The 20812-nt window shown below is 38.9% G+C and overlaps 2 pseudogenes and 3 gene segments (V, D, J or C); 3 read left to right on the top strand and 2 right to left on the bottom strand.

Annotated features, from left to right (window-relative positions):
* LOC148096607 (Ig kappa-b4 chain C region pseudogene) overlaps window positions 1–3285 on the top strand; it is a 4872-nt pseudogene extending 1587 nt beyond the window's left edge. Inside the window, exons 2-3 of the transcript XR_015717148.1 lie at window positions 1989–2096; window positions 2802–3285. The product of XR_015717148.1 is annotated as an Ig kappa-b4 chain C region pseudogene (transcript). The remainder of the gene's footprint in view (window positions 1–1988; window positions 2097–2801) is intronic.
* Window positions 1–20812, bottom strand: part of LOC148096601 (Ig kappa chain V-III region MOPC 63-like) — a 104850-nt gene that overhangs the window by 46107 nt on the left and 37931 nt on the right.
* LOC148096606 (Ig kappa-b4 chain C region-like) lies at window positions 8008–9383 on the top strand. The segment is given in 2 exon segments: window positions 8008–8183; window positions 8900–9383. Coding segments are annotated over 2 exon segments (465 nt in total).
* On the top strand, window positions 10458–16042 carry LOC148096605 (Ig kappa-b4 chain C region pseudogene; annotated as a pseudogene). Its single transcript, XR_015717147.1, has 3 exons — window positions 10458–10512; window positions 14096–14233; window positions 15489–16042. The product of XR_015717147.1 is annotated as an Ig kappa-b4 chain C region pseudogene (transcript).
* On the bottom strand, window positions 19176–19797 carry LOC148096604 (immunoglobulin kappa variable 2-29-like). The segment is given in 2 exon segments: window positions 19176–19483; window positions 19684–19797. Coding segments are annotated over 2 exon segments (360 nt in total).

The following is a 20812-nucleotide window of genomic DNA, read 5'->3' as shown; positions in this document are numbered from 1 at the left end:
TCAAGCTTAAACGTGCTGCTGTTGTTCAGCCGCTGGTTTCCTCTTTCTGGTGCAAAGTGGGCCAAAAACAAACAAGAGAGACTCGCAACAGAAAAGCCGATCAGCTGATCATTGATCAGTTTCATGATTGAAGTAGCAGCAGGAGAGAGAGAGAAGAGGCAGTCGCTTGTGAGTGCGCACGTCAAGGGGCTGCGAGACATTTATACAGCCGTATTTCGCACATGACTATGAAAGGCAGAAGAGGAAGTAGCTCCTTTGAATGTAGACAATCCGAATGATATAGTTTCTTTCCACTGTGTTCCTGTTAATGATAAACTACAAATTTACTCTAAATGACTAAAATATCGATATTTGAATGTGAGAATCGATTCTAGACCATAAATGATTGGTATCGGAGGAATCAATATTTCAGGATCGATCTGCACATCACTACTGTCCACTTTTAATCCCTGACTTTGGCACAAGTCATCTCTTTTTCTGTGACATCCCCTTGCAATTAATACATGAACAGGATCGCCTTTCATGTGTCCCTGATTAGGCTTAATTGGTTTGATGTGTGAAGGCTCGCAGTGACAAAATAATAATTCCCCTCAAATGTTAAAGCAAAAGCAACACGCCATTTTTGAAAATGTAAGGAATAGAAAGTAAACAGTAAGAAAAAAGGTAAAGTATGTGGCTAAAGCCCTTGCAACTGTTATATAAGGATCCGCATAGCCAGCAATAAGTCTGACTCATTTCCGGTGGGCGATGGACTCTACCGGGGCTGCCCTTTTTTCACTGATTCTGCACAAAGTTTTTATGGATATAATTTCTAGATGTAGCCAAGTGGCAGAAGGTTTCAACTTGGGTGATCTCAGAATCTCACCTCTGCTTCTCACAGCTGATGTGTTTCTGTTGGCTTCATTGGGTGATGGCCTCCAGCTCGTATTGGAACGGTTCCCAGCCAGGTGTTAAGTGATGGGAATCAGCATCTCCAAATCTGAGGCCATGGTCCTCAGCAGGAAAAGGGTGGACCTTTTCATTTTGCAATATTTCTGAGATGAAGTAAATAACACTGGGTGAACAAAGAGCTCTCAGCTTCCAAATTTAAATTCTGGCAAAAAAAAAAAAAATATCCTGCTCTCCTTGTGTGTGCACGCTACACAATTCAGCAGTAGCCTAACTCCACTTGAAATAACGCGCGAAGTCAGGATGTAGCGTCCAACTCCTTTTAATTAGTAAGTATTTCCTCATGGAGTAAAACTGAAATACAAATAACATAGCTAAAATTAACCTAGCATCATTAGCACAACAAAATTAGATTCCAATACACCTCCATTAGCGTTAGCACACAACTACTAAAGTATTGATTTACAGCAAATATTTTCACAAAATATACATAAAATACAATCCTACAATTCAATACAAATGAAAACTTACAGACGGTGGTGTCAATGGCACAAACAAAAGGCAGATGTCGCTGGATCAAAATTCCCACATGTGATCCACTAGGAACTAAACAAACATGGCTGACTTCCTGTAAATTCCCGAAAATGGTTTTCAAAATAAAACGAATTTCAAGATAAAATTAGCTCACTGCAAAGAGCGCCTATATTGCAATAAAATTAAGAGTGGAACAAAATAATACCAAGATGATTTGATGTTAAAGAGAGGGGTTTAGTTTAATTTGTGTTAAGAAATAATGACAAAATGTCATAGTTTACTTAATTCAATTCAATTCAGTTCAATTTTATTATATACCACCAAATTACAACAACAGTCACCTCAAGGCACTTTATATTGTAAGGAAGACGCTACAATAATACATACACAGAAAAAAACACAACAATCATATGACCCTAATTTAAGACCAGGTTATTTTTATAATGTGCTGATACATAAAAAAAATTACAACTACAAGACAGTATATTGTTTTTTTCTTGTTACTGTCTGTTCATGAAGTGTGTTGGACGGACGGTGAATGATTTTGTTGAGTTTGTTTGTTTCAGAGTCAGAGAGCCGTGTCTCTCTACAGTCAGAGGTTTTTGTACGGCGGCTCAATGAGTTTGTATCACTGTGGTACACGTTCGGTGGAGGAACCAGACTGGATGTTAACTGTAAGTACATTTGACTCATTTATGAAGCTCAAACTTCATTAAGGTTCATTTCATTTCCTTCTACATAAATACTTCATGTTTCTCATAAATATAAAATCTAATATCAGTGTAAATTTTGAATTCAGACTAAAATTGTCTTGTGCATTTATTTTTACTGGAGATTAAACTTTCAAAAGTTTTTTTTTTCTTGAAGAAAAGTAGAAAACGTTTATATTTTTTACATTTCCATAAATGTTTTGTCTTCAACCTTTTGCTGCAAATAATGTGACATCCATCTAAAATTAATAGTTCTTAAAGATTTAACATTATTAACGACACATTAACAGTTTGCTGTCTGAGGTTTGATCATTTTATGAATTTTAATGTGTAAGTACAGTTAGCTTTATTGTTCCCAAATAGACCAAAAAAAGGGTCTATGCTTTTTTTTGTTTTACATACAATTGTTTATGACAAAAATCTGACATGTTAATTTCTGTTTGTTTTCTAATTATAAAACTAATAAATAATACAAACATAACGCACATGAGTACATCAGAAGTCAAAGAAATGCGTTAATATTTTTATCTTTGGTACTGAAACTCGTCTGTTGCCATGGTTCAGCAGTGAAGCCTGTCTGTTTCTATGGTTACCAATCTCAGATAGAGAAGTGGAACAGCTGGAGATCAGTTTCAACTCCCAGTTTCTCTAACATCTCTCTCTCTGCAGTGGGTCGAGTCCCCCCCTCCCTGAGCGTGCTGGCGCCCTCTAGTGAGGAGCTGCAGCAGGGGAAGGCTACAGTCATGTGTGTGGCCAACAAGGGCTTCCCCTCAGACTGGAGGCTGTCCTGGAAGGTGGATGGCAGTGGCAGCATCAGCTGGGAGGAGAGCAGGAGCCCCGTGGTGCTGCAGAATGACGGCCACTACAGCTGGAGCAGCACCCTGAGGCTCCCTGCAGACCAGTGGGAGAAGGTGGGCTCTGTGACCTGTGAGGCCACCCAGGGCTCCCACACTCCACTCTCAGAGACTCTGATGACACACCAGTGTTCCCAGTCCTGAACTGACTCACTGGGACTCTGATACTGGCTTTAGTCTGCAGCTTCTCTCAGTCTGCTCCCTCTGTGTCTGTATTGCTTTGATAGTTTTCATGTTTTCATGCTTGTGGCACTGTTGATGGTTTTAATACTTCAAATAAAAACTGAGGTCTTCAAATAGTGGTTTTCATGTGTTTCCATTCAGCTGCTCTTCTGTCTGATAATCATCCTTCAGGTTCAGCAGTGATGCTTCCATACACTGAAAATCTCATTTTCACTGTATCACTACACATCAAACTCTAAATGAAAAAATTAAAAGAACTAAAGAAAAAGAAAAGAAGAAAACAATAATAAAAACAGACTCACAGCCAGCAGCTGCTCCCTGTTATAAGTAGTTTACAAGTATTTTGTAGCTACATTGTTTTTCATCATGTTGGATTTTTTTTGTGGTTTCCTATTGGGTGTAGCAGAGGCAGCAAAATATAGTAACAGATTACTGTAACCTGCATGTTCACTGCAGGTTAAAAAGTGTAAAATTCAGAATAATATGTTTTGTGTATATCACTAGCTAGTCAGGATGGATGGATTTCCCCGGATATCAGAGGTGTGTGTGTGTGTGTGTGTGTGTGTGTGTGTGTGTCCTCAGTGAACTGTATCAGTCTCTGCAGTATCTTCCAGCTGCAGCAGTCACTTCAGTTTCTGTTCAGTCTGACTGAGGGAGGTTTTTGTACGACTGTTTTTCACTGTGTGAACACATTTGGGCTGTGGTAACTCTGACAGTAATAAACTGCTGCATCTTCAGCCTGGACTCCACTGATGGTCAGAGTGAAGTCAGAGTTTGATCCACTGCCTGTAAAACGAGCTGGAATCCCTGATTGTCGACTGCTAGCATACTTAATGAGTAGTTTAGGAACTCCTCCATCTTTCTGTTGGTACCAGGCTAAATAGTTCCCACTAGCTACATCCTGACTGGTCGTACACTTGATGCTCACAGTTGCTCCCACAGCAGAGCTCACTGCTCCAGGCTGAGTCACTGTATATTGTCCTCTGGACTCTGAGGACACAGAGACAAAAACATAAAGCAGCTTCATGGTTTTGTGGGCTTCATTTCAGAGGGACAGATGTTGATAGAGGAGAGGAGTTTGATTCTCTGGACTTTACCTGTGAAGCAGCAGCAGAGGAGAGTCCAGATGAGGACGCAGATCAAAGTCATGTTTTTGATGAGGAGGATTTCTGTGGCTTCTGTTGTGATGAAGGACAGCTGTCAGTCATCCAGTGTTCAACTCTCAGGACTATAAACTCTCCCAGAGCACTGGAGCATGGTGCTGCTGATGCAAAGTGCCTCTCTATGGAAATCATCTGACTGACTCCAGCAGAGACTTGGATCAATGTGATGATTTCTATCAGTGGTTCAGTCCCTTTTCATGATAATATTGACGAAAAGTTTCCAATTAGACATATTTGTGTTGTAGTTGTTCTTTATGAATTTTTGGTATTTAAACCCACTTAATTTTACAACAATTCTACAACATTATGGTTTCCATACCATTTTAAACAATTTTCAACAAATTGGATAAAATCAATATTGTATCATTTTTAAATGAGATAATTTAATTCATGATCATTAGATCATTGAGGTTCAAGCAATTACTTTTATATTCATGGTTCACTGTGTTCCTTCGTTTTGAGTGAACACAAGTTTGACATTTTAGCTTGTTATTCATTTCAGAGTCAGAGAGCCGATCAGTGAGTTTGTATCACTGTGGTGGACTTTTGCTGGAGGAACAGGCTGGAAGTTAACTGTTAGTAGATTTGAGTCACTCAAAGAACTAAATTCTGTATTCTTATTGATTTATTTTAAAACCCTGATGCTGCTGCTGCATTTTATTGAACTTTACTAATTATATATTCTGACTCTTGGATGTGTTACATTTTGTCTTCAGACAGAGTAATATCTTCTTCACTTCTTCTTTTGTCTTCCTGAAAATGTTTCAGTAGAACTTTTGTCTCTAAAGCAAATAATGTTTGAAGTTTTTAAATTTCAGAGATAATATATTTTACATTTTGTTCACCCTTTGTCAAAGGTTTACGTTTGCATTTCAGAAATAAAAGCACTTAATCAGCATGTTGTCTGAGTTTAACTAATTTAACGAGTTTTCATATACACAGTAAAAAACCAAGTGTCAACTTTACACTTACAGAGTTGATTTTAACTCTGCTTCAGATAACATTTGGTCCCACTCAAAATTAGAGTTAAATTTACTCTATGGCCAGTGTTAACTTTTCAGTGTTAATTGTACTCAATTTAGTGTCAAAATTAACAACAAAATGTGTAAAAATACTTAACACTGAGGGTTATTCACACTGTTCCGAGTAATTTGATTACACTTTATAGAGCTATTTTTACTCCGAATTTAGTTTAATAATAACGCTCTATATTACTAAATAACTGTGATCTATCCTACATTATGGAAATAACAACAAATATACAGGTTAAAGTAACAGCATTTATTATGTTTCTCATTTCAGTGTCATTTAATTAACGTAACAAACCTTTACAATTCACAGTTCTATGATGCTCAGTAGAGAAAGCAATATGACATTTCCTCAATGTCGTAGTTGTTTGCAGAAAAGTAAAAAAGTTGGTCATGGATTAACTGTATGATGTACCAAAGACATAATGGGCCCTAAAGAGTTCATCAAGGGCTCCTACTGAACCTCTCGCTTTACATGGAAGTGCATGCTTCTCAATCACAATGAAGGTGTGAATGCTGCTTCTTGTGGATCCCTGAGTAAGAAGGTAGGGCTGACTGCTTCGGGTGATGTTGTCTAGATGATGCTGTACACTGGTTCCAGCCTACAACAACACATTAAACAACAGTATTAAGTGACTATCCTCTGACAGTAGATTAGCTCAACTCACTGTCCATGAAAATAGAGGTGATGGAAAGTATATTTTATACCTTTGGGAATTTGATGAGGTTATCGACAGCTTGAGATGCAGACATCTTTCCTGGTCTCTTTCGCCCTTGTGCAGATGGTGGTAGCAGATGTAGCAGCAGCAAGATAGTAGACAAGTCACTGTCCCAGCCTACAGATGAATAAACAAAGAATTATTCAAAAAATACATTGAATTGACAGAATTACCTATATAACCAACAATGGCAAACAAAAACAGTCACAATCATACCATTCTCAACTTCAGTACCTGACTCAGCATTGCACATTAACTCCAAGAGCTCTGAGGTGGGGACAAGTCCATGACTTTCCTTTACAACCTTTGCTTTGAGATTGATGGGCCACCTCTCCAAGAATTTGCTCGCAGTGACCTCACAAAACAGGAGTCGGAAATCTTGTTCTATCTGTAATGCAAAAATACAGAACATAGAGAGGTGTTTGATTGAATCCTGCCTACAAATTACATCAGTATCATTTAAATGATAAGTGAACTTACTTTTGGGAGATTTGCAAACTGAGATGCTTCTTTCCTCCACAGTTTTTCTTTGAATGGTCTTCAACCGCCATGCAATGTATCCTGAACCGCTCTCTGGATTGTAGTAATGTTCCTATGTAATTAAATAAATGAAGAAGGACTATGTTATCAACATTTCTGAGGGCAATTATGTATTTAATGTTGAAAAGTTCACTTTACTTACATATCCATGTTGTGAATATGGGTCTTCCAGATATGGAGACCGAGCAACAATGCCCTGCGCATACACCACTCTTACGCTTTTAGGGGGAGATGTCCTAATGTATAAATTCAATAATTGGCATTAAACATCACAAATAAAAAAAATACAATGTTAAAAAAATTTCTTTATATCTTACATTTTTGATTCTTACCCATGTTATTCTGTCATCTCAGCCTCAAGTATGTTTCTCATCCGTCTTCTGGTTGCATCTCTCAGAGATTTGGTTTTTGAGTACTCTTAAACCTTTCTATAAAATAGGTCACCGTTACCTTGTACCTCAGTGTAGAACAAACAGAAACTTCAAATCCTTCATTCTGTCACGGTTCTGGGGCGATTCGACCCAGAATTTTGAGTTTATTATGTTTTGGTTTATTTTTTGAATGATGGATTGTTCTTGATGTTTCTCTGGTGCTTTGTTGATTGTTATTTATAATCTATGTTTCAGCTATTCTTGTTAAGAGATTAGTTCTTATGTTTGGTTTTTCTCTGAATTATGATTTGCTTGGGTTTTGAGTAGTGATTCATGTTTCCTGTTTTATTGTGAAAGTCTTTGTCTTATGTTAGTGTGTGCAGCTTTGTTCCCCCTGTCTCGTCAGCCCTGATCTCTCCCAGCTGTGTCTCCCTCCTGTTGTAGATTCCCTCATTATTACCCTGTGTATATAAGCCCTGTGTTTTCCCGTGCTCGGTGTCGTGTCGTACCCTCAGATCCTGCCTGTGTGTTCCAGTTAGTGTTTTCATGTTTGGTTCTGTTTTGTTGGTGGCAGCAGTAAAGCTGAGGTTTTCAGTTATATTTCCGTCTCAGAGTCCAGCACTTGGATCCACATCTCCACCTGCCCGCACACAGAGCCCTGACACATTCCCTCAGCTGTTAGATTCCTGAACGCTGACAGGAGTCGTTTAGATGAATGTTTCTGTGATTGTTCATTTTGAGACATTTACCCTTCATATTCTGTTCATTTATTTTGAACATTTGTGTTCATTTTGATGTATTTATTGACTTTTTCCTTGACCTCATTGCTTGTTTATCTCTGCCTTGACGTGCAACAGTGCTTGTGATTATTGTTTAAAGACTGTAGGCTGTGTGAGTTTGACCATGTGAGCAGGTAGTGTGGGAAAGCTGCAAACACATTTTGGAATTAATAAAATTATCTGAACTGTGAATCTTATTTTAAAAATGCAGTTTATAAAAACATGTTGAACAGTTTCTTGTTTCAGTTTTTATATTTATAACATTATACAAACAGTGAATGATTTTGTTGAATTTGTTTGTTTCAGAGTCAGAGAGCCGTGTCTCTCTACAGTCAGAGGTTTTTGTACGGCGCCTCAATGAGTTTGTATCACTGTGGTACACGTTCGGTGGAGGAACCAGACTGGATGTTAACTGTAAGTACATTTGACTCATTTATGAAGCTCAAACTTGTATCATTAAGGTTCATTTCATTTCCTTCTACATAAATACTTCATGTTTCTCATAAATATAAAATCTAATATCAGTGTAAATTTTGAATTCAGATTAAAATCATCTTGTGCATTTATTTTTACTGGAAATTAAACTTTCAAAAGGTTTTTTTTTTTCTTGAAGAAAAGTAGAAAACATTTATATATTTTACATTTCCATAAAAGTTTTGTCTTCAACCTTTTGCTGCAAATAATGTGACATCCATCTAAAATTAATAGTTAAAGATTTAACATTATTAACGACACAGTAACAGTTTGCTGTCTGAGGTTTGATCATTTTATGGATTTTAATGTGTGAGTAAGTACAGTTATCTTCATTGTTCCCAAATAGACCAAAAAAAGGTCTATGCTGTTTTCTGTTTTACATACAATTGTTTATGATAAAAATCTGACATGTTAATTTCTGTTTGTTTTCTAATTATAAAACTAATAAATAATACAAACATAACGCACATGAGTACATCAGAAGTCAAAGAAACGCTTTAATATTTTTATCTTTGGTACTGAAACTCATCTGTTGCCATGGTTCAGCAGTGAAGCCTGTCTGTTTCTATGGTTACCAATCTCAGATAGAGAAGTGAAACAGCTGGAGATCAGTTTCACCCAAACTCCCAGTTTCTCTAACATCTCTCTCTCTGCAGTGGGTCGAGTCCCCCCCTCCCTGAGCGTGCTGGCGCCCTCTAGTGAGGAGCTGCAGCAGGGGAAGGCTACAGTCATGTGTGTGGCCAACAAGGGCTTCCCCTCAGACTGGAGGCTGTCCTGGAAGGTGGATGGCAGTGGCAGCATCAGCTGGGAGGAGAGCAGGAGCCCCGTGGTGCTGCAGAATGACGGCCACTACAGCTGGAGCAGCACCCTGAGGCTCCCTGCAGACCAGTGGGAGAAGGTGGGCTCTGTGACCTGTGAGGCCACCCAGGGCTCTCACACTCCACTCTCAGAGACTCTGATGACAGACCAGTGTTCCCAGTCCTGAGCTGACTCACTGGGACTCTGATACTGGCGTTAGTCTGCAGCTTCTCTCAGTCTGCTCCCTCTGTGTCTGTATTGCTTTGATAGTTTTCATGTTTTCATGCTTGTGGCACTGTTGATGGTTTTAATACTTCAAATAAAAACTGAGGTCTTCAAATAGTGGTTTTCATGTGTTTCCATTCAGCTGCTCTTCTGTCTGATAATCATCCTTCAGGTTCAGCAGTGATGCTTCCAGACACTGAAAATCTCTGCTTCAGTAACTTTGACTGAGAGAATCACATGTGCTGCATCACATCAGAGTGTAAATGTAAAAAAATGAAAACAACTAAAAAAAAATAGAATCACAACCAACAACTGCTCCCTGTTATAAATAGTTTCACAGTCTTTTGTAGATGCATAATTTTCCATCATGTGGGATTTTGTGATGATATTTGCTGTTGGGTGTAGAAGAAGTAGAAAACATGGTGACAGATTATTGTAACCTGCATGTGACCCATGATGAGACCCGTCCTGGTTTTCTTCAAAGTCAGAATTGATCAAATAACCCAAAGAAAAACTAAACTTTCTTTATCAACATAGGAGACACTAAAAATGTCTCTTTCAGAACATCAGTGCAGGTTAAAAAGTGTAAATGTCAGAATAATTTATGTCACAAAGATGAAGTTAAAGACTTGATGAACTAAACTTTAAATCTTCAGATCAAATCATGTGAAATATTTCTGTGACCAAGAATGTAGCTGAGCAATCTACATACATACATATATCAGTACTGTAGTTTACTAAAATATTCTCATTTAATAACTACTTCCCAGTTTTAATATTTACAGGAGAGTTTCTTCATCACAGATCTGACTCACAGTATCAACTGTTTTGTGTTTCACATGTTCTTCTGTGCTAGCTCGTCAGGATGGACACAAGTCTGATGTTTTGAGTCAAACCTACATTAACATTAGTTATGAAAGTTAGAGTTTTATCAAGGCCTAAGAAATGATTGTGAAATAATTTTAGAGGGACTGTGAGGTGTGTGTGTGTGTGTGTGTGTGTGTGTGTGTGTGTGTGTGTGTGTGTGTGTGTGTGTGTGTGTGTGTGTGTGTGTGTGTCCTCAGTGAACTGTATCAGTCTCTGCAGTATCTTCCAGCTGCAGCAGTCACTTCAGTTTCTGTTCAGTCTGACTGAGGGAGGTTTTTGTACGACTGTTTTTCACTGTGTGAACACATGCTGACTGTTGATAACATGAAGACTCTGACAGTAATAAACTGCTGCATCTTCAGCCTGGACTCCACTGATGGTCAGAGTAAAGTCAGAGTTTGATCCACTGCCTGTAAAACGATCTGGAATCCCAGATTGTCGAGTGCTAGCATACTTAATGAGCAGTTCAGTAACTCCTCCATCTTTCTGTTGGTACCAGAACATATAGTTGTTGTTAAAAACATTCTGACTGGTCCTACACTTGATGCTCACAGATCCTCCCACAGCAGAGCTCACTGCTCCAGGCTGAGTCACTGTGATCTGTCCTCTGGACTCTGAGGACACAGAGACAAAAACATAAAGCAGCTTCATGGTTTTGTGGGCTTCATTTCAGAGGGACAGATGTTGATAGAGGAGAGGAGTTTGATTCTCTGGACTTTACCTGTGAAGCAGCAGCAGAGGAGAGTCCAGATGAGGACGCAGATCAAAGTCATGTTTTTGATGAGGAGGATTTCTGTGGCTTCTGTTGTGATGAAGGACAGCTGTCAGTCATCCAGTGTTCAACTCTCAGGACTATAAACTCTCCCAGAGCACTGGAGCATGGTGCTGCTGATGCAAAGTGCCTCTCTATGGAAATGACTGCAACAGGGAGTGGGATCGATCTGATGATGCTGTTGATGATGTTCACTGTAAATTATTTCAAAAAGAACATTTCTTCCTCCTTCTATGAGACCCAGTGTTTTGTGCTATTTCGTTGTTTATTGTATTTTTTGGCCGTGTTCCCTGTTTTATTTTATTTTATTTTCATTTTGAGTCTTGTGTTCTTTGTTCGTTGTATTAGGTTCACTTCCACTGTCCCGTCATTATGTTAATGTCAGTCAGCTGTTTCCCCATGTGTTCCCAGTTCCCCATATCACCTCCTGTATGTATTTAAGTCGTCTGTTTTCTGTATGTCTGTCATGGTCCTGAGTCTGACGACTCTGTGTTTTGTGTGTATTTATATTATTCTATGTTCTTTGTTTATTCTGTTATATCTTTTGTTAAGGTTTACCATTTGTTAGGGTTTTGTTCTGTGCCTGCTCCCACTGCTCCGTGTTCCCTCGGTCTGTCCATGGTGTCACTGTGTCTGCTTGTGAGTCTGTTAAGTTCAGTGTCTTGTCTGGTTCTGTGTCTGTAAGTTTCCTGTTTTATTCTGAAGGTCTTTGTCTCATGTGAGTGTGTTCAGGTTACCTTTCCCCTGTCTCGTCAGCTCTGATTTCTCCCAGGTGTGTTCCCCTCCTCTCTCCCATCCCGGGATACAGTTGTGTGTATTTAAGCCCTGTGTGTTCTCCTGCCTGTTGCTGGTTCGTCTGTGTTTCTCCCTGCGTGTTTCTGTGTTTCTCTGGGTCTCCAGTTAGCGCTTCAGGTTTGTTTTCTTAGTTTTTTCCAGTTTAGGTTTTGTTTAGTTTCCTCCACTCCTGTGCTGTTTCTGTTTGTACCTCCACCTTCTCTATAAAAACTCCCCTGCATCTCAGCTGCCTGCATCTTTGTCCTCATTAAATTCCACACGGCTCATCCCACGAGCCCTGACAATGTCACTGTCAGGTCGTCTGTTATACCCACCACAATTGTCACCGTTGTCACAGTTCTCATAGTTTTTTCATAGTTTTCATTTTTGGTTCAGCCCTCGACCCAAATAAAGGCTCGTTTTTTGTTGAAACCTGCAACTCCTCTGTCATCATCTGTCGGACCGGATCATTTTGAAAATCACTCTGTGCTTCACCTGCCTGCCCTCCTGCCATCACACTCCATCTGAAAACCCCGGATCTCAGGTCAGCCTCGCCACGCCACTCAGCTCCCCTGGATTCTCGTCACTCCCCTCTCAACACTCTGTGTCCCCTACTGCAATGTGACTGCACAGCTCCACTCTGCATCTCAGGCCCCGTTCCCTCGCCACGTCAAGCTCTACGTCTTATTGTTTCTTTTTTGTCCTTGCTACATTTGGAGCGCTTAGGCCTAATAAAATATTGTTAAACCATCTGCTGTCTCTGCTCTGGGTTTCTGCACAGAGTTCAGTTCAGTACAGACCACTCGGTCCCGTGACAGTAACAGCATTGTTTATACTTCTTACTTCAAAGTAAAATGCTTACAGTTGCTATTAACATTAATGTATTATCCTGTAATCAATAATATTTTTATACATTTTACACATTGACCCTCTGGGCTCTATCCTGGCCATTTGTGGCCACTTCACTTTTCTTTTGACTGCTACACTGCAGTGGACCAAACGAATGACGCAGGTTTGATCTTAAGGATCTAATAGTTGTGTGTTTGTTTGTGCATGATAAACTGGAATAAATTATGATGCATCAAATATAACACAAAAAAAGGAAGATTTATGAAACCATTAGGACTTCATCACCGTTTTAGCTGAAAAGTTACTGGTAATATATAGCCTAACTGGCATTTAAAGAGTAAAAAATAACAATGTAGATAAAAAAAATTCCTTTTTGATGAAAAGGACTGGTGATAATTTAAAGAGTCAAGTCAATAAAACTATAATGATAAACGTGAATTCAGCTGTGTAATTGTGTAACTTTAATAGCAGAGTCCTCCTGAAATGCATCAACAACACTGAGAGTAACATCCTCCGGTCTGCTTCTTGATGCTCTCTGGTCACTATGGTAACGCGTAAATAGTTCTTTCAAAATAAGACACACGACTACAACACGGGTAAAGACCCAGGGAAACTGACTTAACGATAAAAGCTCTGAAAACCATACATTTCACACCCGAGCCTCAACTCTCGCAGCCCGGTACCAAACGACTCACGGACCGGTACCGGTCAGTGACCCGGGTGTTGGGGACCGCTGCTGTACAGGAGACACGGCACTAGATTGATTGACAATGTTTTACAGCAATCAGAACACACAACACAAACTGCTGTAAAAAAAAAAAATCAGCGAAACAGCGAGTCGGCGAAAGGTGAACCGCGTTATAACGAGGGACCCCTGTACAATAATTTCCAGTAGCTGCTGATATATGAAATGGTGGGTTTTGAGGTTGTCTTCAAACAAGTGCATTATACTAGAAAAAGGTGTTTGAAGGATTAAAAATGTAAAAAGTAATGACTATTTTATATTTATGAAAAAATCTTTATGCAGAAAAAGTAGCAAAGAAACAAAAACATAACACATGGACACTTTGGGCCACGGACAAGCTGAAGGGATGGTGATGAAGTGTTAAAAACACTTAGAACCAAATTCATTTATCAGCAGCATCAATAGTAAGAAAAACACGTTTTAGTTTTCGTTGTCAAAGTCGATTTAACTGATATTACGTGTTTCCGGTTAGTGAGGAGGTCGCAATATAGCGCCCCCCAGTGGCTGCAGCTAGGGGCTCTTGCATGCACAGGGCAATACGCATTAACTCGCTAACAGAGATTTGCAACGTTAATGTGGTTATGGCGTTAACGTCATTTTAACAAGATTAACACTGACAGCACTATTTTAGATTTCTTCAAACTCTAAAATACACAATATATCACAGCCATAACCTTTTGGTTACCGAGGACCAAAACTGTGTCAGAAAGTCAGGAACAGAGTTTTGCTGACTCTAAAATAAATGCAAATTGTTTTATTGTGTTTCATTCATTTTTATTTCATATTTATAATAATAATATGTCATGAAATTATGATTTAAAGAATTCATATTGGTGAGTTTGTTTGTTTCAGAGTCAGAGAGCCGTGTCTCTCTACAGTCAGAGGTTTTTGTACGGCGCCTCAATGAGTTTGTATCACTGTGGTACACGTTCGGTGGAGGAACCAGACTGGATGTTGGAAGTAAGTCAAACTTAAACCTCTTTTACTTTAATAGATGTCTTTCTTGTGGTTATCTTGACTTTTCTGTTCGGTGTGCCAGAAAAAAACTCAGTAAAATAATTTTTACATAAATTTTCATGAAGAAACAAAGTTAGCTTCAGAATAAATGTTAAAATGAATATTAACAAATGATATAAAACATCAGAGTGGACTTGAGGATATTTTACATATACATACATCTGGTTAAGTCTTGAGAGCTTTTAGTTTTAATCCAGTCTGTTAGAGTCAGAGAGCCGTGTCTCTCTACAGTCAGAGGTTTTTGTACGGCGCCTCAATGAGTTTGTATCACTGTGGTGGACTTTTGGTGGAGGAACCAGACTGGATGTTGGAAGTAAGTTTATACTGTTTTTAAAGAAACAAGTGTGAATGTTAGCTTTATAACATTCCTGTAGAGGTTATATTATATTACCATTATACATAGAGGGTAACTTAATCAGCTTTAATCAGATTTGATGTCGACATTTCTGACATAAAGACAATGTGATGTGTAAATAATATAAACTGTCATCATCCTGTGATTTTTTTTTTCTATTTGTAAATTACATTTTTTGTTAGGATAAATTAAATGTTACTGTCCTTAAGGAAAACTGGACAGAGTGAAGATGAAGATCACTGGTGTTTTTACTGTGTCAGAAAAAATGTAGATTTTACGTATCATCATAAAATCATAGAACCACTACAATAAATGATTGAAGCCCACATGAGGTAAGTAGACAACTAGTGTATTTTACAGAACTGAGGATTTTGTAGCTTAACATCTGTTACAATTGTTGCCACTTCTGCTTATTCTATTTACAAAAGTTAAGGATGAGCATTTGACAATGTGCAACATGTCTGGTGTTTCTATTGTATCAGATATAATTTCAAATGTCATTTAAAATCATATAAGTAGTAAAAAAAATCCACATGAAGCAAGCAGTGCAGTTTGGTTTCTTATCTCTAACACGTTACACAGAACTGATGATTTTGAGGCTAAACTTGTTTTGTAAATGTTTCCACATCTGCTTCTTTTATTTCCAGTGTAGTTTGAACATATTTCAGCTCAAACTGTGTGATGATTCTCTCTGTGCTGATATGCATGAGAGGTTTCTTAAAGGGAAGTGAAACAATGTGTGAGTTAATGACTGGTGGAGCAGAAAAAACACCTGACAGAAACTTCTTAACAGAGAAATTCAAATTGTGGTTCCTGTCCTTTAAGCTGATTGGTGTTTCCTAGGTGATACCCGCCCCACCCTGACAGTGCTGCCCCCCTCCAGTGTAGAGCTGGACCAGGGGAAGGCCACGCTCATGTGTCTGGCCAACAAGGGCTTCCCCTCAGACTGGAGTCTGTCCTGGAAGACGAGCGACAGCAGTGGCAGCAGCAGCATCAGAGGGGAGGAGAGCAGGACTCCTGGAGTGCTGCAGAACGACGGCCTCTACAGCTGGAGCAGCACCCTGACGCTCACTGCAGACCAGTGGGGGAAGGTGGGCTCTGTGACCTGTGAGGCCACCCAGGGCTCCCAGCCTCTGGTCTCAGAGCCACTCAGGAGAGACCAGTGTTCCCAGTCCTGATGTCAATCACTGAGTCTTTCATGCTGTTTTTCTTCTGTCTCTTTGTTTCTCTTTCTTTGCAGATTAAAAAATAAACACATTATTGTCAATATTGTCATATTTTCATCTCAAAATGACAATAATCATATCAACAATCTCCTCTAGTTTCATCCTTTTGTGTCTGTTGTAAAGCTGATATTTCAGACTTTTAAAACAATAAAAATGTAACGAGGAAACATGTTCTTTGACTTTGTGAGTTTGATAAATGCACATAAAAATAAAGATTTTGTAATATTTATTAAACCAGACTAAAAGAAAAATGTAAACAGACACATCGAGTGTAATGTGCAGTGAAAATGGTTAAATCTATTAACACACATTTAAGATGTTGAGGTCCAACCATAGATTATCTGTGTCCTCTTGATAATTTTCAGTCTCAAAGCTGTTTATGATCTACATTTTAATCTGATAGTGTAGAAAACAATCAGAATAATTGAAATCAAAGAGCAGGGCGTCATCTGTGTTTTTTAGATTTAAGTGAACATTTAAATGAAGAATTACTGACGTTTGATTAACGAACTATTTAGCAGTGAAACTCTGATGAAGCAACAAAGCAGAGAAGAGTCTAGAAGCTGGTGGTGGCAGAGGTGAAGCAGGTGGAGACTTAGTTGGAGACTAATTGTCAGGATGAGGTGGAGATCAGGAGTCTGAGATTTAAAGCACACAAAACAGAGGCTGAGTAACTCACAGAAGGCAGCGAGACAACAACTGGACTCAAATAATGACGACAGAATTGAGCTCGACAGTGGACGTGATGTTAAGAACAGACTAACAGAACAAACACAGGAATGCAGGCAGATGAGAGACTACAGCTCTGCTTTAATCAACTTATATAGAAGTTAATCTCATCTAGTGTTCACAGCAAAATGAGAGAAACTCACTTCACTAAACCTCTTAAAAAAGACAAAGACCACAGTCTGTCAGGATGATCACATCTTATTTTCAGTGGTTTCAGATTTTGGGAGGACTTTATAATAATGTCACACTTTTAAGCATTAGTAAGATATTATTTTAAAGAGACACCTTAAAATTCTTTGTTCTGTCTACATTAATACTTTGGAAACTGACTAAATAACTTTAGGTTTTTACAACAGTAACAGTGATTCGTTTATGTTGGAAATATCCAAATGAGGCTAAATCGTCACTGACATGAGAATGAACACATTCCCTACAAACACTGTTATAACAGCCTGCTTGATTTGTTAATCAGCAGAATATTAGAATATTATAGACACTCGTTGTGATGTGACTACAGTGATTTTCTGGACTTGTGTGATGAAGGACTGCAGCTGAGCTCCACAGATGGATCAGTTTAATATTTAACAGCTTACAAATAGAAAAGAGCTGCTCATCAGTGCAGAAACACTGACAACAGCATTTGTGTTGCTATCTGATTAATGGACAATAATTATCAGACCTGTATAACATCAGTCCTAATAACAGCTTGTTATATTTTACCTTCCAGTTGTGTCTTTTTCTCTGAACTCTCAGTTTCTCTAAAGTCTATTTTCTCTCTCTGTAGTAGGTCGAGCCTCTCTCTGGACAGACTGTCCATTGTTATAAATGTAGAAACTAAGAATGAGTCAGACTGATGGACGCGGAGAACATCAGTCATCTGAAAATAATGTTCACATGTTAAAAATCTGGAGCCAGTGTTGTGTCCGTATTCTTTGACTCATATTTTTATTTGGGTACACCACTGTGACAAAGTGGAGGAGCAGTTGCAATGCTCTCCATTTGTATGCGTTTACCTTTTTTTTTGCACATTGTACACATTATTTTGTTTCTATGTATTTGCTATGATTTCCTATTTGTCATGTAACATTGCTTCACTCACTATCCCGGGTTTGTTTGTGTAAGCGTTCTGTTGCCGGCAAATCAAACATTCTACAAATTAAGACAAATACTAAGTTATGTTTCTTTATACTTTATTATGTTACAGATTAAGTCATTTGTTCATACTTACTTTGTTTGTCTTTTCAGTCTTCATGAGGGTCAGGTGTGGGGAAACGCCCGCCTGGCATTTCCTCATTTTAAAATCCTGATGATGTCACATATGACATCAGCAGGTCAAACCAAGTGGAGGGGTTTCTTTTTCCATAGAGATGCTTCCTTTTGTTTGTGTTAAGGTTTAAAGGGATTTGTTGAATGTTTTTCCTTTTGTTAATACTGCCATTTAGTTGTGTAAATGTGCATGTTAGAAGTGTGTAGAGGTTTTGTGTTTTGAGATCATCTGTGTAGAGTTTTAGATCCCTCAGTTGAGTGAGTGGTACTGGCTGGGCAATTGAAGGGAAATTGATGGCCCTATTTAAAGCCAGTCTCTACCAGATGCAAGAGAGGAGAGGTGAGCTGTGTCACCAGATCCATGTTATGTTGAGGTTTGTTAATAGAGTTTATTTGGGGGGGAGTTTTGTTAAGTTACATTAAATTAAGTTCACTGTAAATAAATTGCTCACCTCTGGAAATCTGAAATGTCTGCGTAGTCTGCTTCCTTACCACCTTCCTTGACGTTCGAGTCTGACTACTTCACAACCATTTCATGTTTTTTGTTTTGTGTGTTTTATGTTACTAACAATTTATCTAATAAATCCTTTTAAATTTAAACTTGAACTGTGATTGTTGTTAAATTCTCCCAATGCTGTCATCTTTGGGCTGAAGGAAGGACGACACTCGGTGTATAAATGCTCAATCAACAGTCATTTTATTCCATACAATTCTTATTATTCCATGCAAACACTTTTGAGCATAAACCATCCGGAGGGGAGATGAGCGCGGGAGGGTGTCCGCCTGATCTCGACGTGTCTGACCGTTTCTCACATTCTTATAGCTTCAGCCTCCCTCCAAACTAAGCATTCACATTCTTTCTCTCTTACGGCGCCTAAGTGACGGCCTTGGCTTCCTGTTTTATCACCTCCTGATGAGATGATGCAGAAAACCTCTACGGTATGCTCTGTTCTCTTCTAATCAGACAAATAAGGCCGTGATTCTCTGAAAACAGTATTTCTTATATTCAGCAGTATAATGCATCATAAATCAATATCATTCATTCACAATAAATGAGCAGTCTAATAAATGTAATACTTATCACCTTCTTCTAAGGAGAATAATGCAAACTAAAACTACATAATAATTTCACAACCTTTAATTAGGGGTATAACGTGGCATAAGATAATATAATAATCTCACAGTGCACACAAATGAAATTTCACAGTAAATATTAAAGTCATCGTTCCTCCCAGTCTTTTAGTTTGTTCTGCAGCTGTTGCTTCAGATCAGTTCCTCTTCAGCTGAGAGGTTTTTGTACGACAGTTTTTCACTGTGTGAACGGAGTGCTGTAACCCTGCTGACAGTAATAAACTCCTGCATCTTCAGCCTGAACTCTGCTGATAGTCAGAGTGTAGTCAGTCCCAGATCCACTTCCACTGAAACGATCAGAAACTCCAGAGAACCGACTGTTAGCATTGTAAATGAGGGGTTTAGGAGATTCTCCAGATTTCTGAAGATACCAGTGGAGGTAGCTACTCACACTTGAACTGGCTTTACATCTGATAGAGACAGTCTGTCCTGGAACAACAGACTGAGCTTTAGGAGTCTGAGTCAGGATGATTTCTGCTGATGAACCTGAAACATAAAAAGAGGAGAAAAGTTATTGAGACAAATCGAGCTCAGAGAAAGATGATCAAACATTAGAGGATCATTTCTCTAACATGGAGAACAGATGGAAGAAGGTCAGTGCTGCTGGTTTCAGAGTTTCTCCATCATAGCAGAACATCATTGTGGTGAACCTGGCTGCATGCTGAAGCAAAGACAGAGAGTCTCACCCTGAACAAGGAGCCCCAGGGTGGCCAGCAGTAGTGTCAGTGACATCATCATTGTGCTGCTGGTGTGTGAGTGGCTCTGAAAGGCCTGGACAGCCACTGATCAACACTGGCCTCTTAACAGCTGTGAGCAGAGAGGCAGGACACATATGCAAACACACAGAGTCAGTCAGCTGCAGCTGTCCTCTGCTAAATATTTAAATCATTCATGACATCTAGTGGAGAGATAAATTTGAATTTAAAAAAAATCAAATGGAAAATGTGAAATAATTCAAATATGAATTCTAATACAATCAAATATAGACATGCATGGATTTAAGACGGGCCTTAAGTTTGAACAAAGACAGAGACTCAACGATGTTAAATCAAAAGCTGTAAGATGGACTGGAAGAGTTCATGGAGTCAGGGGCAATCTTTTGAGACAGACTCAGATTTCTGAACATTTTGCCTTGAACATCCTGTTTTTGCTGGTTAAAATTTCTGCAACAAAAAGGCAGTTTGCTTGTGTTTGAGATTTAGATCCGACCACATTTCTTTGCCATGTTTATGTCTCTTCAGGTTGAATCCTTTTCCCCCTATTGCTATTTTCTAGCAATGATTGCAACTTCTTCTGTTTAACAGTCATATATATAAATCATATCTTCCAATGAGCGCGGCCTGTGTGCCAAAATAAATACTATGCTTTTCAGTTCTTCAACGGGGCTTACCACTTTTACCACGTTTGGCTGGACTCCAAACGTGAATTTAAAGTAAAAAATGGGAGTGATCTGTTTACTGTTCATGTTCTGTCACAGCACATAGAAGATTCATTTCTTGCCATTTCACAGTGTGACCTGTGAGGCCACCCAGGGCTCCCACACCTCATTATTCAGCTCCACTCTTGCTGTATTTTTTGTTTGTTTCATGCTTTAAGACCATTAAATTTTCCCATTTTAAAACACTTTGTACTTTAAAAAAGATATATATCTCTCTCTCTATACATATATATATATGGCAACAAACATCCACGGTTACATCAGTAAGATCATTAAGATGGCCCCAACTGACCCCGTGCTCAGCAGTGAATACCTCAGGCAGCAGAAACCCAAGAAAGAAGAGGAAGAGGAGGCACCATCATGGAAGGACAGGCCCC

Source organism: Neolamprologus brichardi, chromosome 22 (genome assembly GCF_056152115.1).
Source record: "Neolamprologus brichardi isolate AB-2024 chromosome 22, ASM5615211v1, whole genome shotgun sequence".
NCBI lineage: Eukaryota > Metazoa > Chordata > Actinopteri > Cichliformes > Cichlidae > Neolamprologus > Neolamprologus brichardi.
The sequence above is the reverse complement of the archived record's forward strand: the minus strand, read 5'-3'. Positions and strand labels throughout refer to the sequence as shown.